General features: G+C 33.3%; 1 protein-coding gene across 1 annotated transcript in view; it reads left to right on the forward strand.

Moving 5' to 3' along the window:
- LOC126858585 (protein rhomboid) overlaps positions 1 to 21,172 on the forward strand; it is a 353,604-nt gene that overhangs the window by 240,098 nt on the left and 92,334 nt on the right. The window contains exon 5 of the mRNA XM_050609047.1: positions 13,659 to 13,776. Coding sequence (XP_050465004.1) covers positions 13,659 to 13,776 — 118 coding nt within the window. The remainder of the gene's footprint in view (positions 1 to 13,658; positions 13,777 to 21,172) is intronic.

Here is a 21,172-nt window from a genome sequence, read left to right on the forward strand (position 1 = left end):
CTGGTTGTTATGGGGGCGCGGTCCATCGATACGCGAGCGTACTACTGATCCTCGAATTCCTCGGACGCACACTTGGTCCTTTGATCTTTGTAGCGGCAAGATAGTTTCGAAAAGTTGCCAGGCAGTTGTTTGGCTCGCCAGGCTTTGCGAGTTTAACGTTACGAGAGAGAAGTATCGGGTCAGCAAGCGCTAATTAATTCTCGTTTAACGCTCCGCACCCGCTCTCGTTGTTCGGCGCGATAAATACTTCGTTTACCGACCAGCCAACAAATGCCGGATATCTATTTATTTACCTTCAATTTGCTTTCCCGGATCGATCTCGCGATAAATTGCTCGGCAGAAAAACCGATGCCTTAACCGCGTAAAAATTGGATATATATCTGCTTCCTGTGAATAGTCTCTGGATTACACTCGCGCTCTTGTCGTACAATATTCGTTGTCGATACAAATCACAAAAAGAGGGAAAAATCGGCCGAACAGCGCGAGCGAATGCCTTTCGTTCGTTTCGTTTTACCTGCGGATCACGTATCGAAGATTCAATCGACTACGAAGGGATATTCTCCGGAATAAAGCAAGTCGCGTTTACATAAGACACGAACATGACAACATCCACGGAGAAGAAACGAGGTCGGAGCTTAACTCTGATAACTTTTTTTTTTCATTCGGCTACTGCCGATCGATGGGATGATATTATCCGCATATAACAACCTCGATACTACGTGGACATCGCAACATTATTTCTGCTGCACAATTCAATCGCCGTCATTTTCATTCGTGATAATTGACGTTGATTTGCAATGAAGCTCGCGTGAAACAAATCAAATATTGAAACAATGTAACATTATTTTATTACATATTTTTATTATTTATTTACTATTTAGAGTTTGCAGGTTTTCTGTTTGATACATACGATTTTCTAATTTATCGCGTTTTTCTCGCTCGTATAAATATGTATCGATGAAAGCTGAAACTTGTAAAAAGCCGTTATTTTCCTCGATATATACTTTTTTCTCTTGTTTCATCAATTGGCATACAAAGTCGGTATATAACAAGTATATATCTCTCTCTCGCCAATTCGCAATTCTTTTCAACCGTTTGTCGCTGTTTTCTGCACGAATATCCATTGGTTATTTCGCGGGCGTCGCCGTGTTTATTTTCGATTTTTCACAGTTCTCCGTTAATTAAATCACACGGACTTTTCGAGGTATTACCATTTAGTCTTTAATAGAATTGCGATGCGATAATCGAGATTTAGATGGAATATTGAGGAACAAAGTGCTTATCATTGAACTTTCGAAGCTAGATAGATTCTTGACCTATGTAAGATTAGTCATCCAACATTGGAGAAAATTAAATTTTTATACGTCTTAATTTAATCGCACATTGTTTGCACATGTCTGCTGTTTTTGAATTTTTATTTACACATTTTTAGAAAAATAGTTAGTAAAATAAAAAAATTTAGAGAAATTCACTTCATCACGGTAGTGCTCAATTTTTTAAAATTTAATTTTTAATTAACTTAATTGATAGAGATTCGTTTTTATTAATATTAATTGATAGATTATTAATGTCTAAATTGATTTTTTTTGCACATCTTAAATAAAAAAATTAATAACAAAAAACTTTGAAGTTAGGGAGGAAACTAATTTTACGTTCTGTTGATTCTACTCTCTGGAAAAGTATGGCAAATCTGGAATTCTCATGAATTTCTTTTCTATCTGAAAAAATCACGAAATTCTCATGGAATTTTATTGGAAATTTAAAAAAAAAAAATTTTTCTTTGATAATTGTGCTCGTATGCGGACGAACTGAGCTTCCCGAATTTTTTTTGAAAAACTTTTTCTAGATATATGCAAATAAAAATTCAAAAATGGCAAATATGTCCAAACAATGTGCACTCAAATGACGTGTATTGAAACTATTTTTTTCGAAAAATAGGTTGGAGGGCTACCTTTACGTAGATAAATTTTTGTGAAAAAGCCGGATTTTAATCGTAGATCTTTATAAATAATTATTTAATTAAAGCGTTACAATGTTAGTTTTTTATTAATTATGCATGTATCATTAATTACACAGCATTTCTTTTCATAGTTATCTAAACGAGAAGATATCTAGAAAACTAAAATATATAAACAGTCACGTATATCTATTTAACGATCTGTACTATTACTTTAAAGTTGTTACATATCCATATATCATTTTCTTATTACTCCATATTATCTATCTATCTATATATTCTCTCTCTCTCTCTCTCATTTTCTCCCTCTTCTTCTTTCTCTGTGTAACTCCCTTCGTATAAGGGAACGATTTCTGTTCGGGATAAGAATGGATTTTCGATGAGATTAGGCAAGTAGATATTAGCAGGATTTAGTCAGGAGTACTCGCAGTTGCGAAAAGGAAAAGAGAAGGAGATAAACTCGATGTGAAAACGTGACGGGGCAAGAAGAGTAGGACGAAGGGGGAAAGTGCGGCACCGTATGTAGCGAGTTTTTTTTTTACGAGCAACTCCGAGAAGCGAAGTACGTTTACGAGCTTATGGCACAACGTGCACCAAGCGTTGGCGGCGTCGACGACAAGAGAGAGCACCGACGACAACGTCCGTAGTCCGAGCACGCGTCTTTACCTGCCAGAAGTCAATTTCCTCCTCCGTGAAGAAGGTCCTTTTCCCGTCTCTGTTTCGCCGTCCTCGCCCCTCTGGGGAGAAGCTTGTCTTCGTCCTCGTTGTCCTTGTCGAAAACCGCCGCTTTTTCCCTCCTAACGCTCCTTGGTGACTTTGCAACTTTTTCTCGTTGAGAGCTTCCATCGTCTGTCAGTTTAATAAATTCGGTAGCGACTACGATGTAGTTCGGTTATAGGCGAAAATTGGAGCTTTATTCGACTTTTCATGACAGCAATTCGCGCGGATTTGAGCGCGATAAGATACGATGTATGGCAGCGTACTCGTAAAAATAACTCGTACTATATACAATACAATGAATTTTCGATTACGCTGGTAAATTTGCAACAACCTTGCAATCTTAAAAATTGCAGTTAGTTTAATGATAAGAGAATATTGGCATAACGTGCAAATAATGCAGATATTTTACAAATCTTGTAAATCATTATATATCTCGTAATTCCGAACAGTTATATCCAAAACAGAATATTTCAGATATAGTGGCAACGTATTAATGATTTTTTTTTTTAGTGATTTTTTTAGTAATCTTATTTTGAAATAAATAATTTCTTATTCTTTTATACAATTAAAATTTTTTTGCTTTTATCTTTGAATTTTAAAGCTATTCTTTTTTTATTTTTTTGAAAATATAATACATTTTCAATAATCGAAATTAAAACAAAAGTTTCTCGAATCTGTTTCCCGATTAGAACGCCATTGCGTCGCCAAACGATTTTACGGTCATTCAGGCGAAAATTCTCCGTTGTCCCAATGGACCCCCGTAGCCGTCGTGACTCCGCCGCGTTTGATTTATCGCGAAATTTGCCCCGTACTCCCACGGGGAATACCCGCCGGGGATGACGTCGACGGATACTCGCGCGTGGATTCCTAATAATCTAATATGCCGCGACCTGAGCGCAATTTCATGCCTCCTCGGCCACGTGTGGCGTAGTATTCCCATTCCCTATCCGTGTGATCAGAGAGCGTCGTATTCATCCTATGTATTCCTCCCTCGTTCTCTCTCTCTCTCTCTCTCACTCTCCCATCCTTACCGCCGCATCGTCTTGCCCACTGGTGTGCCGACCACCTGGATGATCATAGTGACCGCTGGTGACTGGAGACTTGGAAATCCGATAACGGATTAAATTCTCCCGGCGGCGACGTAATTCGTGTCTGTATGTATAGTATGTACATAATGCCATGATTTATTGAAATTTCGATCGAAATTGAAGAATATTACTCTTGCGTCTGATAATATAATTATATAATTACTTTACTATTTGATAAATTTTTTCATTATTTCATCTCTCGTGCTTTTCTATGGGTAAAATTCAAAATTTGCTACATAGGAATTGAATCGTTTCTTCTTGACTTTCCTGTGAATTCGAATAAAAGATTCTCGTTTCGAATCTATCAATTGGATATATGAATCAAGAATGAAATCTACTCGGTGAGCCGCATTTTCCTGGCAATCACGCAGACTTGGTTTTTTTTTTCGATTCGACGCGCGTCGCGAAGCATTAAACGAACATATGTAACGCGACGGATACGAGCTCGTACCGCTTCACTCTAATCGGCTTTTATGCACTTTACGTGCACGGCGCGATGGATGTCCGCGTGCGCGCGATAGGCGCCTTCCATATTCTATTCCATTCTGTCAGTACGATACCCAATCTGCACGCGAGAGCGTGCACGATCGATCGAGAACTCGATTCCGTTTCTCCCTTTTCATCGTCTCTCGTTTCGTTACATTGGCATTGAGAAAGATTCTTTTCGGTAGAAATGCATGATTGTCATCGGGATTTTTGATCAATTTTAGAAAAAAAGAAAACAGCAATTAACAGAAAATTTATCACATTCTGGATAATGTTCCTTGGTATCTCAGCGTTTATATCTCTTAATAAATATCTCACATGTTGCTCAATTTAATTTTTAATTGTTTATATAAAAGAAAAAAATTGACTTAATTTTTATTTTATATTATTGTTATGAAATTTCAATTTTTGATACGAAGCTTTCAATTTAATAATTTTTTGCCATTTATTGAAAATTTTTGTAGTCTTTTGCGCACTCTTTCTATAGAGAGCTCTCTCATAGATTCTTATCTCTTCGAGAAATCTCTCGCGCCGAGGACAATATAGAATAAGCGGAGTATGAGGGTTGTACGCGTGTATCCCGAAAGGATACGCTTGAGCGATTTTTACAAAGGAATGAGCTTAGCCGAAGCCACTTGATCCAATCTTTCCAGGTATCAAGTTGTTCGAAGGAATAGCTTCTCGTTTTACACTGGATAATAACATGGAATATATCCTGCGATATTATATAACTTTGTACTTTGCACCGGGGAAAGCATGAGATGTGCTAAAAAGGGAAAAGATCACATAGGAAATGATTTATTTGCATTCGCATTCGTAATTTTGTTTGTATCGCTGCGCGTATGCGATAAATAGCATTTTAATCTCGCCACAGCAATATGTGCGACGTAGCAGCTTGATATCGCGCTGGAATTATTTATTCACGTTCTACGCGTTTGCTAGGATTTATTTGTTTTCGCAACATAAATGTTCTACATGCAGCACACACGATTTTAATAATCCTTTTGCGATATTACCTCTAATAGAAATAAAAAAATATTCGAAAATGTAGTGTCAAAGAAAAATCATTTTTTTGCTCTAGAATATTTTCTATAATTGCTTTTTGAATATTTAATTTAATGACTTTTACAAACGGACAATTGTACAAACCTAAATGCAATGTTGCATTTTTTTTAATCATCTTTTTTTAATTGAAAGTTGTGATAATATTTTAGAAATCCATACATGTATTTCTTGTACGATACGATATCGATATTGTGATTTTGCTGTCGCACAACCACGTGTTTCCAAACTAATTGATGCGTGAGCAGGAAAGTTTGAAAAAAATTTGATGAGTGCACGCGAAGTTTTCAGAAATTCGCGCCGACTCATCGCGTATTCTTTACTTTCCGAGTTGTAATAACTTATGAAATAAACTTCTAAAGAATTCATTCGATTGGACTTTGTGACTTTGCGTGATATTACCCTCGCGGTAAGATTAAAGCAGTATTAACACGGTAGCGACGTAGCAACAACAAGCACGCGATGTCCAGTCCGGCGATGGATCGCCCTTTTGCCAGGCTGCACCTCTTTCTAACTTCCCGTCAAGTTCTATACTATTTTGTCAGACACATATTCACGCAATCCACATAGCTTTCTATAAATATTTTAATTTGGTCCTTTTCAAAATGGAACACTTGGTATCTCAAGGAATACTCTTTGGCTTAAGAAAAATATCTGAAAATTGAAAATTCCATATAATACACAATGAGAAAATTTATTAATTTCTCGAAAAACTTTTCAAGTAATTTATTTCAATTCTAATTAATACCTTTTAAAATTATAATTATAAATAATAAAATATTAATGATAAATAATAAATTAAATATAATAATAATAATAATAATAATTATAATAATAATAAATATTAATTATAAATATTATCAAATTATGTTAATCGTATATTAAAGCTATGGCGGCGCGTAATGAAAAATTTGCGATGCTCGCTCGGCGCAAAGAAGACGAAAGTTTCGCGATTGCTTTGAAAAGCAGCAGAACGCACCCGCCGCTACTTGTCCGTCCGGTAATTAGAGGCGATAGCTCGACGAGATAGTCAAGGTCGTTACCGACTCTTACTTTAGCCGCTCCAGTGTGGGTCAATTTCTTACTTTTCCGCCTCGACCGGTGACTTTGCGGAAACGCCTCACGGAAAACTCGCGGGCGGAACCAATTTGATAATATCGTTGCTCGCGCGCTCCACTACGCTTCCGGGCTGTAAAAACAATAAAATTACACACACACATATATATATATACACACGTATCTGCACATACACATCGCGTAGACGCGAGGGGCGAGCCATACTTGCAAAGCTCCTGGGACATCCTCGCCATCGTTGTCGTAACCATTTTCCGCCTTTCGTCTTCGAAGATGCCAGCGGACGCGGAGATCCGCTGCGCTGGCGCTGAAAAATGGGAAAAGTCACTTTTCCACGTGCCACTACGCTAGAGTCGTTCAACTGTCACGACACGTGCGATCTGAATAAGGATATTTTTAAGATAAATTCGTAATTTTTTTATATGTAGATAGATAACGTATAATAAATAAAGAATACTATGATATAATTGAATGTGAAGATATTTTCCACTTGTTCGGAAAAAAATTTTTAACGTATTTGGAAATAATTTTGAAAATACTCTGGCGTATTTACTAAAATTTGCTATATCGAGTTAACAGTCTAAGAAGATGCAATTGAATTTTCTCTGGAAGAGTAAACGTATTCGAGAAATGTTACATTACGAAAGTGACATGGCGCGAAAACTCTTTAAAAGAAGTGACAAATGGATGCGCGCGCGCGCGCGCGCTCTGTGATCTATGAATATTCATCGTGTCAGTGTGCGGATAACGCGATGGCGGAACAATGTTTCATTCTTTAAAAGTACGTCATATCAACGATATGAGATGAAGAATGCTGTGTTAGAAACGATTTGCACAACTCACATGTCAATCAATATATAAATTAGTGATTTTGCTTTTGACGATTGGATTAAAATACGATATTTCGTTTAAATTATTACAGCGATATAATGCAGAGATTTAAAAGATTGTACATCTTCCCTAATTTCAAGAATATTTGATTCTGAATTGTCTAAATTGTTAACAAATGCATATTCTGGGAAAAATCAAACTTTTATTGTATTTTTACATCTATTGTGTATATAATGGAATTTTTATTGTATTTCAATTGCTTTTATTTTAATAATTAAACAAATTTTTTATACTAATTATATAAATAAAAATAAGAAGAAAAGCATCTCTTACAGAATTCTAAAGATGCTAGTTGGGAAACTTACGGAGTGTTCGGTTGTATAATTTCGAGCTTGGAGAATTAAAGTACACCATGTCTCCTCTTTGCAACACTGCTTTACTAACTTTATAATAATTTCATAATTAATTTTGTTTCTACTTGTTCTTATATAGTAATTATTGAATCGAGCGCGTAGTAGCTCGTCGGTAGATCTTTAGGATGCCTTAATCACATTTATTAGACCCTGAAAATTCAAGGAGCGTATAAAATTTATACTGGAACTTGGGGCGGGAATAACTCGGCGGAACTTCCTGATAAAGATAGCGCGCCGTTTCTCCTTGTTGCAATTTCCATAACTGGCAATTTTTAACGGGCTCGAGAGAATATCGACTTATTTTTAACCGTCCGCACTAATTAGCGCGAATGGTGGTGGTAGGTGGTCTCGGACCGAGTCCGCGCGAGTGAATTATTCACCCGATTCCGCGGATCGTTCCCCGGTTTTTGTCGCGATCCCTCGTAATTAAGGCGCTGAAATTGAATGCCGGCCCGGATATAAACACACATAATAGGTCCTCGTTACACGCCGGACTTTTTCCCCGAAATACTTGCCTCGCGCCTCGACACACTCCGGTGCATTCAATCAATTCAGCGCAGCTCGTTTGCAATTCTACAGGCCAACAGACGAGCCTCGATACATCCCGCTAGTGTAATTAATCAGTATCCTTGAAACAGTTTTCCCTCTTTCTCTTCAATGTTTCGGTTTTTCTCTCTCCCTTTCTTCCTTTCTATCCTCATTCTCTGCCTCGCTCTCTCTCTCTCTCTCTGCTTTCCTCTCCTTCTCTCTACCTTTCAACCTACAAGCTGCAGATGTTGAGCGTGCGCTTAACCACCTGTACTTCGTGTCGATGCTTCATACGACCCCTTTCTCGACCCGTTTCCTTGAACCCTGGTATATCAGTCACATCGCTAATTGGAAATCATTCGTGCGATCTACAATGTGTATCGCGCGGCGCACCGGCAATTAAGTGTGCGTTATACCGCGAACGGCTAGCTGTGTTAGTATACCTTTACATCGGGAGAAAAATTTCCCCTCTCTCTCCTTCTCTTTCTCTCTCGTGTTTTTTCTTCGTATTGGCGGAAGATGCTACTCGTTGTTTTATTATAATACAATGTACCTTTTTCTTCGCTAATTCTTAATGTATAATCTAGTGTACAAAAACTTGCGAAATCTTAATTTTAATAATAATTGTGTATTTCTGTAGATATAGTTGTAATATACATTTCTCTTTTAAATACATTTCAAGTTATCGTGAAAATCTTTCCTATGCTTTTTAGCGTGTCTTAAAAAATAACTTTTACTTTTAAAAAATGTACATAATTAGCAAGACAAATTAAAGATTAACATTTTATGATTGCTGCGCATGTTATCACATTGGAAGAAATTATTATAAAAGATTTCCATTAACATGAGATAGGGTAATTAAAGGGATTAATGTGCCTGCACCGATGAGATATAAAGTATCTAATATGATTATATTGCAAATATATATATATATATATATATATATATATATATATATACACACAAAATATATATATATATTATATTATATTCGCGCATATATTATATATCTGATGATGTGCACGTCGTGCAATATAGGTTTCCGCATTGATGCTTTTTAATTAACGCCGATATTGTCGCAATTACATTGCTATGACATGAAAATAACATATTCATTACAAACACAGATTTTCATTAGTTGAAACTGTTTAATGAATGTTTAATAAAGCTTGAATAATATAGCAACATAAATATATTTAATGTATATTTTATCTTTATGTTTTTATAACGCTTACGATTTTTTTTATATTCGTGGCATTTTATAAATATTGTTCAATAAAAATTTATTAATATTGCAGTGAAATGAGCAAGCGCAAATTCATATTTTATTTACAAATAAAGACTAAAGTAAACAAACGGAAGCTCTTTTTCATTCAAATTATGAATTTACAGACGAACCTTTGTGAGCGAATATAATTCCTACCTCTTATCGTAAGTAAATTAAATTAATTTTTACATATTACATCAATTAATAACGAAAAATAAAGCATATGATATTGCAATATATTACAATATTGCATAGTTTATTGTTATAAAATTTAAAAATAGACATAATATACATAATGTCGAGTATTTTATATTAGATACAAATAAGTGTATAATTTTCTTTTTAATCAATTTAATTATGTTATCTAAAATTTATATATAATATGGTGAAAAAAAAAAAAAAAACGCTAACGATAATTTTTCTCTTGCTGATAAAAACAAATTGATACTTGTAAAACTATGATGTAGTTATTTGTACTTTTACGTTTATGGCAAAATTTAACTCTGCAAACCGTTTATTTTAACGTGCAAGATGTCACGAACACTCGTGCCTCGTGACTAATAGCCGATCTATTCGATCGCGGTATTCGTGCACGTCGCTCGTCACGTAAATTCAAGTAGCTGTTGGGACTCGATGTGAACAGATATTCACACTCGCACCTTTCGCCAGTGAGGAATCGAAACGAAACCTGGAAGCGAACCGAAGCGATACGCGATCGCGCACGCGCCACCCAGATAGAGCGAAAAGGAGGATGGTTTATCTCCCCGGCGCCATAAACGTTGCAGATATTATGGATAGTGGACTGAATTACGGGCTAATATTTCTTCGTAATTATATTCTACGCTCTTACACAAGAGGGAGAAGGAAAAAGAGAGAGAGCGAGAGAGAAGAATAGATAGCATCGCGGAAAGGAGCCGGGTATATAGGGGCGCCTATATGCGACGCACCATTTTTCCGCGTGGTCTTTTATCATTCCTTCGCAACTTTCACGTCCGAATTTAGATCCCGTTTTTTTATTATACCCACCCTCGTATGTAATATTGGTTTTTCTTTACGACCCGCGATCAACGCAATCGATTTATTAACGACGCCATTTATAGGCTTAACCGGTGGCCTCATCTCATGCATTGTCTTACCGTCCGTCATTGTCATTGTTGTCGCGATTGAAACGAATAAGAACAAGAAAAATAAGGAGCGCGTAAAAATGCTTCTATGAAAGCGACTATAATTTTACATAGATTTTTTTTTTAACGCGACTTGCAGTCAGCGTAGTTATTTGAAGTTTTCTCTCTCGTTATATTGCCATTTTCAAATGAAACTATAACAAGGTAGCTGGATTTAATTTCAGTTACTTTTTCAAAACCACCATCTTTTTCTGTAACTCGAAATGAGCAAAATACAGCTTCAAGTGAGATTTATCTTGTTAAAATGTGAGATTGCGTTTACATTCAATTTACTTTTTACTCAACGTATGCAAAGTTATTTTTCGAGGGGCCGTCTTTTTCGCGTTTCTCTATAGAGAGAGCACCGTCGACGTTATTTATCGGATCGACATTTTATCTCAAATAGATCGGAGTGGTTCTTTCTTCGAGATTGGCAAATAGATAAGATGGCCAATAGAATAAGGATGAAAGAGTCGACGGAAAGATCGGGGAAGGAATGAAATAGGCATGCAAAAGTTATTTCATTGGTGAAGCGGAGAGAAATTTAAGAGATCGTGCAAAATCATACGTCATCAATATAGATCAATTTATTATATGATGTTTCGGAGAGCACTTAGTTGTCACCGAAACAAATATCTCGAGCGAATAGCAAGGGAAAGTTGTAGAAAAGAGATAAAGATAAAAGCGAATAATGGCTCTAAAACGTGGATGTTTTTCTTTTATCACAAATCGGGCTTCGAGATGTGAAGGTATCTATTATTTATATCCTTATATACATATATATATTTATTTATGTTATATCATAGAATTATATAATTGCATAATTACTTTGCAATAAAAACTTATATAGTTTCGTGTATAAGAACAATATATTACTAAAAAGTGAAGATTAAATTTGAAATGACTTGATAGCTACGAAGAGTATTGAGAATTGAAATGTTCCAAGGAATAACTAACATTTGTATGCAGAGAGTGTCTTTCATCGTTGTTCGCTGTTCTGAGAAAGAATTTTCCGGCGATGTTTTCGCTCGGCGTGTTCATTCGTAATAAAAGTCGTAAATGAGAAGAAAAGAATACTCCGAGATAATGAAGGCTATGGATAGTATAGAGTTTGCGCGTAATTGTTCGTGAGAATGTTCTTCTTTTCTTTAGGGATCGACCGGCAAAAAGATTCCAAGTTAATTCCTCATTATTTTGTTACCCCTGGCGACGATTAACGAAACGTACCGTAGCATTAAAATTGCTATAAAGGTTGCCGATTAATTCGAGAATATTATATAGAGACTACACGAATTAATTTTCTAAACCTTATAAATTTCTACATAAAATTTTCTTGTTTTTTTTTTTTTGGTGCTCAGTCTTGAATTTGAATCATCATTACAATCCTTTATTAGAAAGAGAGGAGGTAGGGGATGAGAAAAAATTGAGCTTTTTTTAAATAAAATTTAAAAAGAATTATAAAATCCCACTTATATGAGTAATTCATTTTCATGTCATTCACATGATTAAAAAAATATTTATTTTCATAGGAAATTAGATTTTTTTTAAATTTGTTACTTAATTTTTTCTCCTACCCTCATTGTTATTCACATTACTTTTAATTTGCAAATTTCTCTTTTATACATCTCAAGAAATACAATTACATGCTTTTTTTCTTCATGGCATTTGTCTGTTTCTGTACTCATTAAGTTTTTGTATTTATACTTTTGTATGTCTGTTCTGGAAATAGCTTCGTAAATTTAAAACTCCATCCAATTATATTCTCATTAATTAAACTTAATTATGTTACCAATTTCAGTTCACTGCAAATGCCGCATCCAACGAGTGTTTTAAAAGTCGGACCAATTTTTTTTGTTTTTTAATTACTTGAATGTAGCTCGTTACTGCGGCTGAGCGTTTATCGATTACGCGCATGTCCTACCGCAAGTGTTCGCTCGTTGGTAAATGCATTGTAGAATCGTAGCAACAATAGCGCTACACCAGCCGGCGTTATTATCAACGAAAAGATGCTTTTCAAACTGATAACGTGACTTTATTGTTTATTCTGTGCTATTGTATCGAGTTATTCCCAATCGATAAAAGATTCGAATTAATGAAAGCATTGTAGATATGTATAATTATTTTTCCGATCGCTATCTTGAATATATTTATTGAGTATTTCTCGTAAATCAAAATCTCCTTATTAACGACAGACAATAGAAAGGCTAGACTTTTTTTTGGATTACTCGTATTTTACACGGTGTAATTAAACGCTGCGGTTCTTGTTCGATTAAAAAACTTTTGAAAGTACAAAAATTATTTGGGTGAAGGATGAGCGCACGCTTCAGGCAAATGCGTAGATTACTTTGTGAGAATGACTACGTTTGCATCCAATTTATGGATTTTTTTTTTTGTATTTTTTAATGCCCGACGCACATGTAAACGAAGTCATTTCACGAAATTTGGCTCAAAAGGTTTGATTGCATGCGTTGCGGGCTATTTTCCGTGTCGAGTACTTCTATTTTGAAGTGAAGTACTATGGCAAAGTTTAATTGGAAATATTCGATCGCGTTTATTGGCGTCCGCTACTAGGAATAGCATAAATAAAATACTATTATGAATTTCATTTTGAAAAACATATTTGATTCCGTCGAACATGTTTGTTATATCCGGCGAAACATCAATTATTTGTTAATATATAATGATGTTTGTGCGGAAACATATTCTTATATTCCGATTATTAACAGAAAATTATGTATTGCATTCAATGTAAATGTTTCTCGTATATAAAAATTCCATTTACATGCATATATCCAAACAAAAATAATTGCCATTCTATGATATGCGGATTATTACATCTTCAATAAATGCAAGATTTATCGAAATTATGAATTATAATTCATATTTAAAAAAAAAACCTTATATTCCATCAAGATTTTTCTACACGTTAAAAAAAAATATATATATAAATGAAATATTATTTATCTTTTTTATTTATTAAACCATCACACACTTTGTGTGACAATTCACTTTATACGCAGATTATAAATGTCATATTTTTTAATCATCGCGATATGTTTGTGCTTTCAGGATGGTCCGCATGATCGGCGATGAATTCCTTACGGAAGAACGGGACCGAAAGTATTACGCCGATCACTACACATGCTGCCCGCCGCCTCTCTTCATCATTCTCATCACCCTCGTGGAGGTAAGTAGATAAAGTTATCCTATCTCGTAACGAACATACGGAGCGCCGGATAATGCATGCGTATAATATCAGCTTTTTTGCTCTTTTATCCTCGCGATCTCGGCCGTAATTAATAAATTTTTAACGAGATTATTTACGCGCGCAAACGGGTCAGCGATGCAAACACGATGACTATGACAATGTGCCATTAACTTGTATTACCTTTTTCTTTTACTTATCATTTGTGTTATCCCTTTCTCTAGTTTCCCTCTAATCTCTTGAAAAATCTTTGACATATATTAATATTGCATTTATTATTATGTTATCAAAGATTACAGTTTGACCAGAGAGAGAGTGATAGCTAACACGCATCTAATATCTTTTGTCATATCAAAAAGTTCATCGCCTCTGTGAAAAAGCCATGCGTCTTGTTGTCTTGTCTCTCGTGTTTCGTTATTTTTTACACTTTTGCCAAGATGAATAGACGAAATAATCGTCCTTCTTGTAATAAACGCTCCAGATATTACGCGTGTGCATATTAGCTTCCTTTGATCTTTGCGCAGATCCTTACCTTGACTAATATCTGCTTTGAGCCCTTCTTGCCTATTTGTTTTTTTTTTTTTTTTGCTGCTCGTTCTAATGATCATTCTTTCGCTTTTCTTTTCCTTTTTATTCCCTTGTAGCACGCGCGGCGTGAAGATCTTTGAGATAGATTTATTCTGCCGGCAGACCTCGTTAGGCGACGATTTTAATCTTCCGCAAAGTAATTCGATATTCGTAAGTCGCGCCCTCGTTAAAAGCATGCTCCATGATCCGGAGGGACAGACATCTTGCGCACTAATACTAATTAAAATTACATCCGGTTATTATGTCGCGCCTTTATCACGCTCGGCTGGCGCTATTATAAGGCACTATATATTAAAGATTGATTTAATATAATCGATAAAATAATTTTTAAATAAGATGAATGTATAACGCGCGCGCACCAATCTCTCTAAATTATTTTTATATACATTGGAATGAGAGAGAATATGCATTGCATCACTCTTCTCTCATATTATGATCTACGTATGATAAAATTTTAATGGAGATGTATTATAAAAACACCTGTATCGAACATATCGACTGCTCATGTGAAAAAGTGATTATATTTTTAAATCGGCTTTGAAATTCATTCCGCGATTTTATTGCAAAGTATTACTCCGAATAATTAAAACACGCGCATAATTTTATTGCTCGACCTCTGATTTTTTTAAATTATCAATGTGTATAAAAAAACACGCAAAAAAATTATACGATTTGAATGCTGCGACTTGTTTCATGATAAATTACATAATTCTTTTTGGTTTTTTTTTCTATTTTACCATTTGTCTTGTCGAGAGGAACGGAAAGACAATGTAATTTTTTCTTTTATACTAAGCGATTAGTGCGCGAACTTGCGCAAAGTCGGGCGTTTTCTTGAGCATCGAGAACACGTTGTTTAATAAATTTTTAACGACTACAGTTTGCGCATGACTAATAACAACACAATGTTGACAGTGAAAGCGCGGACTGGAAATTCAGATCTCAAGTTCAGAATAGCATTATTAATTTCTCCGGCCAGAATTACGCGCTCTTACTCGCACATGTTAGCCACTAACAACATTCGTCGTTATAATAATAAAATTAACTCGACTGTAGCTAATGTCGAGTTGGACGAATGAAAAAGGGAAAAAATTTTACTGAAAATTTTTTCATATTGCCTTGTACACAATTTTCGCACGGCATGATTTAAAATAAAACTACAACGCCAACCACACGTATAACGTTAATGGATGAATGTTTTTTGAGAGCTGTTGGTTTCGACTTTTTATTTTTGTTATTATATTAAAAAATAAATTTAAATTATTATTTTTCAACAGAGAAACAAGAAAAGATTAAATATTTTTATAATACTTATATTGGCCCTTAATATTGCAATACTACAATGTATATATATAGTGTTGCAATTTTAACAAACAATAGTATGTGTACACTTTTAGATACATAATTAAAAAATTTATTTATTATAAAGATACTTAATATATTGAGAAGTTGTGCTATAGATGATGAGTGTAGATTACAGCTGCGATTCAATTAAATCGCGTTTCAACCGCACGCGATGTATTTATTTTTCTTTCAACTTACTATTCTTTGATACATTAATCGCGCATGATATATCTATGTATGTTTTTGGTTTGATGCGTGGCGTGCTTGATAATTAAATCTCTAAGTATCTCCACGTGGTGTGGTATGCAAACTGCAATCCTGAAAGCGACATGTGCGGTCACCGGGATAAGATGCATCTCAGAGTACGAGATAAGTACTCACGGTATACGACATGAAAGGGTAAATTGGTATCGCTAGATTCGCTAAAAGCGTACTTAATTGCCACTGCTTGGTAGTCATATTTCACGATTTAATTAAATCGCAAGTATCGCGCTTCTTTTTAACTCTGCTAAAAGGTAGCGCGTTCATAATTTCATCGGATGGAAGCTGAAATTGGATTTCAGCTTGCAATAAACGAAATTGCAAATGAATGAACAAAGAAGAAGAAAAAAAAATGTCACAATATTATACCGATGAATGAATTGGGCTTGTTTATATACATATAAGATGTGCGTATAATTTTTAAATATAGTACCTCTCTCTTTCACAGCTGCTCTTTTTATTAATTTCTTTGAAGCCGCGAGCTGCTCTATCACATTGCACCAAGTCAGGAAAGAAAAATCATTCCTTTTTCTGCTCAGTTTGCTATGAATTTTATAATTCGCTAGTCAAAGCATTTTTCGTTTATTAAAATTCCCAGGTATTTCGTGTCATAAGCATTGATGTTGATAAAATTATACCCAGATTGTGAATGCGTCGCAACAAATCGCGCGTTTTGTTTTTGGAAAGTTTTTGAAATTAATAACTTTAGATACCTTGTATAAGATAATTTATTCTTTGCAATTATAAAGTAAGGCTGACCATTGATAAAACAAAAACGGGGGAGAGAAACAAATGAAAGACGTAATTATCATTAAATTAATTATCACTAAAAATAAATCTTGATATAAAAATTCAAACTTATATTACGAAATAATTTAAAAAACTGTATAAATGTTATTCAAAATTATACAGAGTGTTTCAATGTCAGGTCAATGAAATCTTAAGGTTTTGTAGGAAATTGAATTCGAAACAAAAATTTCCGATAAACAAAGTTCGGAAGCGCTCCGTTATAAAGTTGTAATTAATAAACTTTCTGTAAGTAATTAATTATGATCAAAATTTAATAAGGACATTTTTATGTTTGCATTTGCAATATTTGTATTACGAATGTAGTGTTTATACAAAGAATATCGAAAGAAGATTTTTTCAAGTTTCTGCTTTTTTTTTATTGTTTTGAGCTTATTTCGTTTTAGAGGTTTTATCAGAATTAATGTAAAAAGAAAAAATGTAATTGGTATAATTTAGTTTGTTATTTAATTACCCATTAAATTTACTTTGTGATTTTTTTTCAAATAAATGAAGGATTTTGAAGATATTTTTAAAAATCTTTAAAATAACTTGATTTTTCAAAGTTTATTAGCTATAACTTTTTAACGAAGCATTTCTGGATCTATGAACTTTTTGTTCCAAATTCACTTTTCTATAAGATCTTGAAGTTTCGTTGACTTGGAATACCCTATATATTTAATATTCGTGATGCCAATTATTATGATTCGTCGATGAATAAATAATTATGATTAATTATATATATATATATATATATATATATATATATATATATTATAGAAATTATTATTATTTTTGCTAATTGATAAAGTATAACGTAGAAACGTTCCTGAAATTCATTCATGCATCTCGTTTTTAAAAAATTATATTTTATGCTTTATACGCAATATAAGCATGCTTTCCTTATTTGAAAATAAGATATATATCGTGGCGAAGCGAATTAAGAAAAAAAAAAAAAAACACGAGGACTCGTCAGTTGATTCCTGGATTTGAAAGAGGAGGAAGCAAGCTCGGATAAACACTATCTTATTTTCCGTATTAGTGTAGAAATTAAGTAGCAGAAATCAAAATATGCGATATTATATTAACAATCACTTTCCGGAAAGAGTAATCTTTGATTCTAAAATCATAATCGATGGATATATATAATCAAATTGTGTCATCGAATATTGATAAAAAACCTAGCAAACAGTTTACGTACTTGGCGATTTATTTTCTTGCGAATGAATGAGGTAAAATTTTTGCTAAAATAGAATATCAAACATTTGTCGGTTTCGTCATAATCATGGAAATTTTATTAGATTTAATAGATATATTCATCGTTCTGAACTTAGTAATTGGTTCCGCAGCCAATTGGCAGCCCTGTGTTGCAATGCATTTTTATTAGTCACCGAATGGCAACCGTCGCAAATAGTCGATTATTTTTAAGAGCGTCGAGCGATTACGTTGAGATAAAATTTCTCGCAAATAATCGATGTTTCATCGGTATATATGAACCGCGGGTAGAGCTTCTTTATTCGATAAATATAAAAGTGTTATTTGTTTGTAGAAACGTTCGTTGCTAAATCATCTGTAGTCGCGAAAATACACGGTGTAAAGTATAAGTATGTTTTTCGACACAGAAAAACACAGCTACCGCGCGAAGCGTATACTCGAAGAAACATAACACGGAGACTCCGCCGGCCGATTCCTGGAATTGGTGGTGGGGGACGCGAGCTCGGAATGCGTACCAACTTCATGACCTTCACGTATCGGTATAGTGCCGTGCTAGATCAGTCTATCGACGGCGCGCTCCCGAGATGTTGTTTCATTTGCCTCTTGAAAATTAACTTGGCGCGTACATACAATCAAATCAAAGTACACGATATTCATTAGCAGCAGTTACTTTTCGATCGACGGATGATTTTGATAATCACGCGTATTCGCCGAGTAATCGCCATTAATACGGATTTTGGAAATTGCGCCGGAAAAAATATCGGACGAAAGTACGTACATCGCGATTATACCGTGTGTTGTAATGTAACTGCCACGAATGATAGTGAACATACATAACGAATGGAATATAACGAATGTGACACGACAGATAGATCGCCGGGTGTAAAAATGTGTCTTCAGGGACGCCGAATAAAAGTATCGGATGATTATTGATTACGCGAATGCAACTGGTGTGAACGTACACGTATGTCGGCAATCGATATTCGATCGAAAGTATATCACAGCGCGCGCAAAAATGTTGAGAGAGTATAAGTATCGCGAATTTGTTTTTTTTTCTTTTTTTTTAAGTGGTAACATCTAAATAAATCAATCCGGAAGTGTCGAAAAAAGTATCGTTTAACTTTAAACATCGTGAGCTAAACCAAACTTTATCTAACCGTGTGTGTGACAATTAATATCAATTAATAACTGTGCTTCGATTACTTGTGTGATCATTAATATTCAAAGCTTTGGATAGAAAGATGAATCATCGGAAGAAAACAGCGAGACAATAATTGGTGAGTTTATAAATATGTGATCATTATTATTTCATATCTAATCTAGTTGCGAGTGATATTATTGTGTAATATAAATTCCATTTTTTTACATATACATATTGAGAGATATTTTAGTAATATATATGTATATATATAAATTATTTTAGAAATATGCGTTAAAAGTAAGATATATTTTTCATTTATTTACATTTTCACAATTTCTTCATTAAGTTATATTACATAATAATAATAATTAACAGGAATAATTAATATATCAAATTCTTATTGTAAGAAATACATAGAATTTATTTTTATGATATTGCAATATTTTCATAATTTTTATAAAATATAGATTAAAATATAAAATTTATTTTATTAAATATTTATTGTTGACAAAGTACGCAATTTTGGTAAGCTATTTATTCCTGAGCTATTGTTCAATGTGTGTTGGCATTACTTTGAACTGAAAATAGTTAAGAATTCTGGTTTTATTTTCGACAGCAATTTTTAATAATTTAAACAAAGATTTGTGTTATCGTAAAAGTAGAAATGTCAGTTTTCTTGTGTCCTGCGATATTTTTTCTCTTATTTGTGAGATTTTTAAAGATTTTTTTATAATTCACCATAAGTTATAAAAAGAGTTCTATCTAAAAGAAAGGAACATTAAAGTAGAACGGTCACGATCAAAAACGCGCACATATCCGAGTATCGACGTGACACGCTGATGAAATTAAAAAATATCTATCTATTCTAAAATATAATCTATTAGTTTATTGAAATATTTTTAAGCATATTTATGCATTTTCTAAAGAGTTCTAACCATAAGCAGTATTAAAATATTTTTTAAATAATTTATTTCGTCCGAAAAAAAGCATATTTATAAATACAAAGGTAATCAATTTTCCAGAATTCTTATTTTAAAACAGTTCTCATATAGTTTTGATGAGCATATTTTAATTATTAGCAATATTAAATAATTTTTCATAATTATATTTTCAATAATTTACTTCATACGAGATATACTTAAACATACTGTTATTTACATGAGATGCTGATCGATTTTCGAAAATTCTATTTATTCCAAAACTATTTTTGCATAGTATTGAGCATACTCTTTTTTATATATGCAGAGTTCTAATTTTATTAATAATATTAAATACAATTTTATTATTAATTTAATTTATTTGGAGAAGGTATATTGTGCTATTCGAATTTTGAAAGTTCTGTTTATTTTAAAATAGTTTTCGTGTATTGTGGAGCATATACATGTATTTTTTAAGTGTTCCGATAAAATTAACAGGACTAAAATAATTTTTAAATAATTTATTTTGTCTGAGAATGTTATACTGTCACGTATCTATATGAAATCGATTCTCGAAAATCCTGTTTTTTTAAAACAGTTTTCATATAGTTCTGTATTTATGAACATAATTATATATTTTTCGAAGAATTTTCTAACTATAACTATAGTTAGTACTATACTAACTATAACTATACTATATGTATATATAAAATATACTATTTAAAATATTTTTTAATTTTTTTAAATTTATCTTGAAGTTTTTTGTTAAATTTAATAGGTAGAACTATTCGTTTAATTTATCAAAAAATATAGAATTATTGAAAATAAAACCAGTACTCTTAATTATTTTCAAACATTTACTTCAAACACTTGTATTTTTTCTGTTGATTTTTATTTTTTTTATTTTTTTTTATTGAATAATAAATTCGAAAAAAATTTTCAATAATTTATGGTTTCTGTCGGGATTCGAAATTATTTTAATTTTAATTTTATTTTAATTTTATTTTAATAGAGCTAAATTTGAAAATATTTGGTTCTATGTTATGTGAATAAATTTATATGTACATATATATGAAATTTACGTTTTATTTCTATTTTTTGTAAAATTTCAACGATTTTTTTTTTTTGT

This window comes from Cataglyphis hispanica, chromosome 26 (assembly GCF_021464435.1).
Source record: "Cataglyphis hispanica isolate Lineage 1 chromosome 26, ULB_Chis1_1.0, whole genome shotgun sequence".
NCBI classification, from domain to species: domain Eukaryota; kingdom Metazoa; phylum Arthropoda; class Insecta; order Hymenoptera; family Formicidae; genus Cataglyphis; species Cataglyphis hispanica.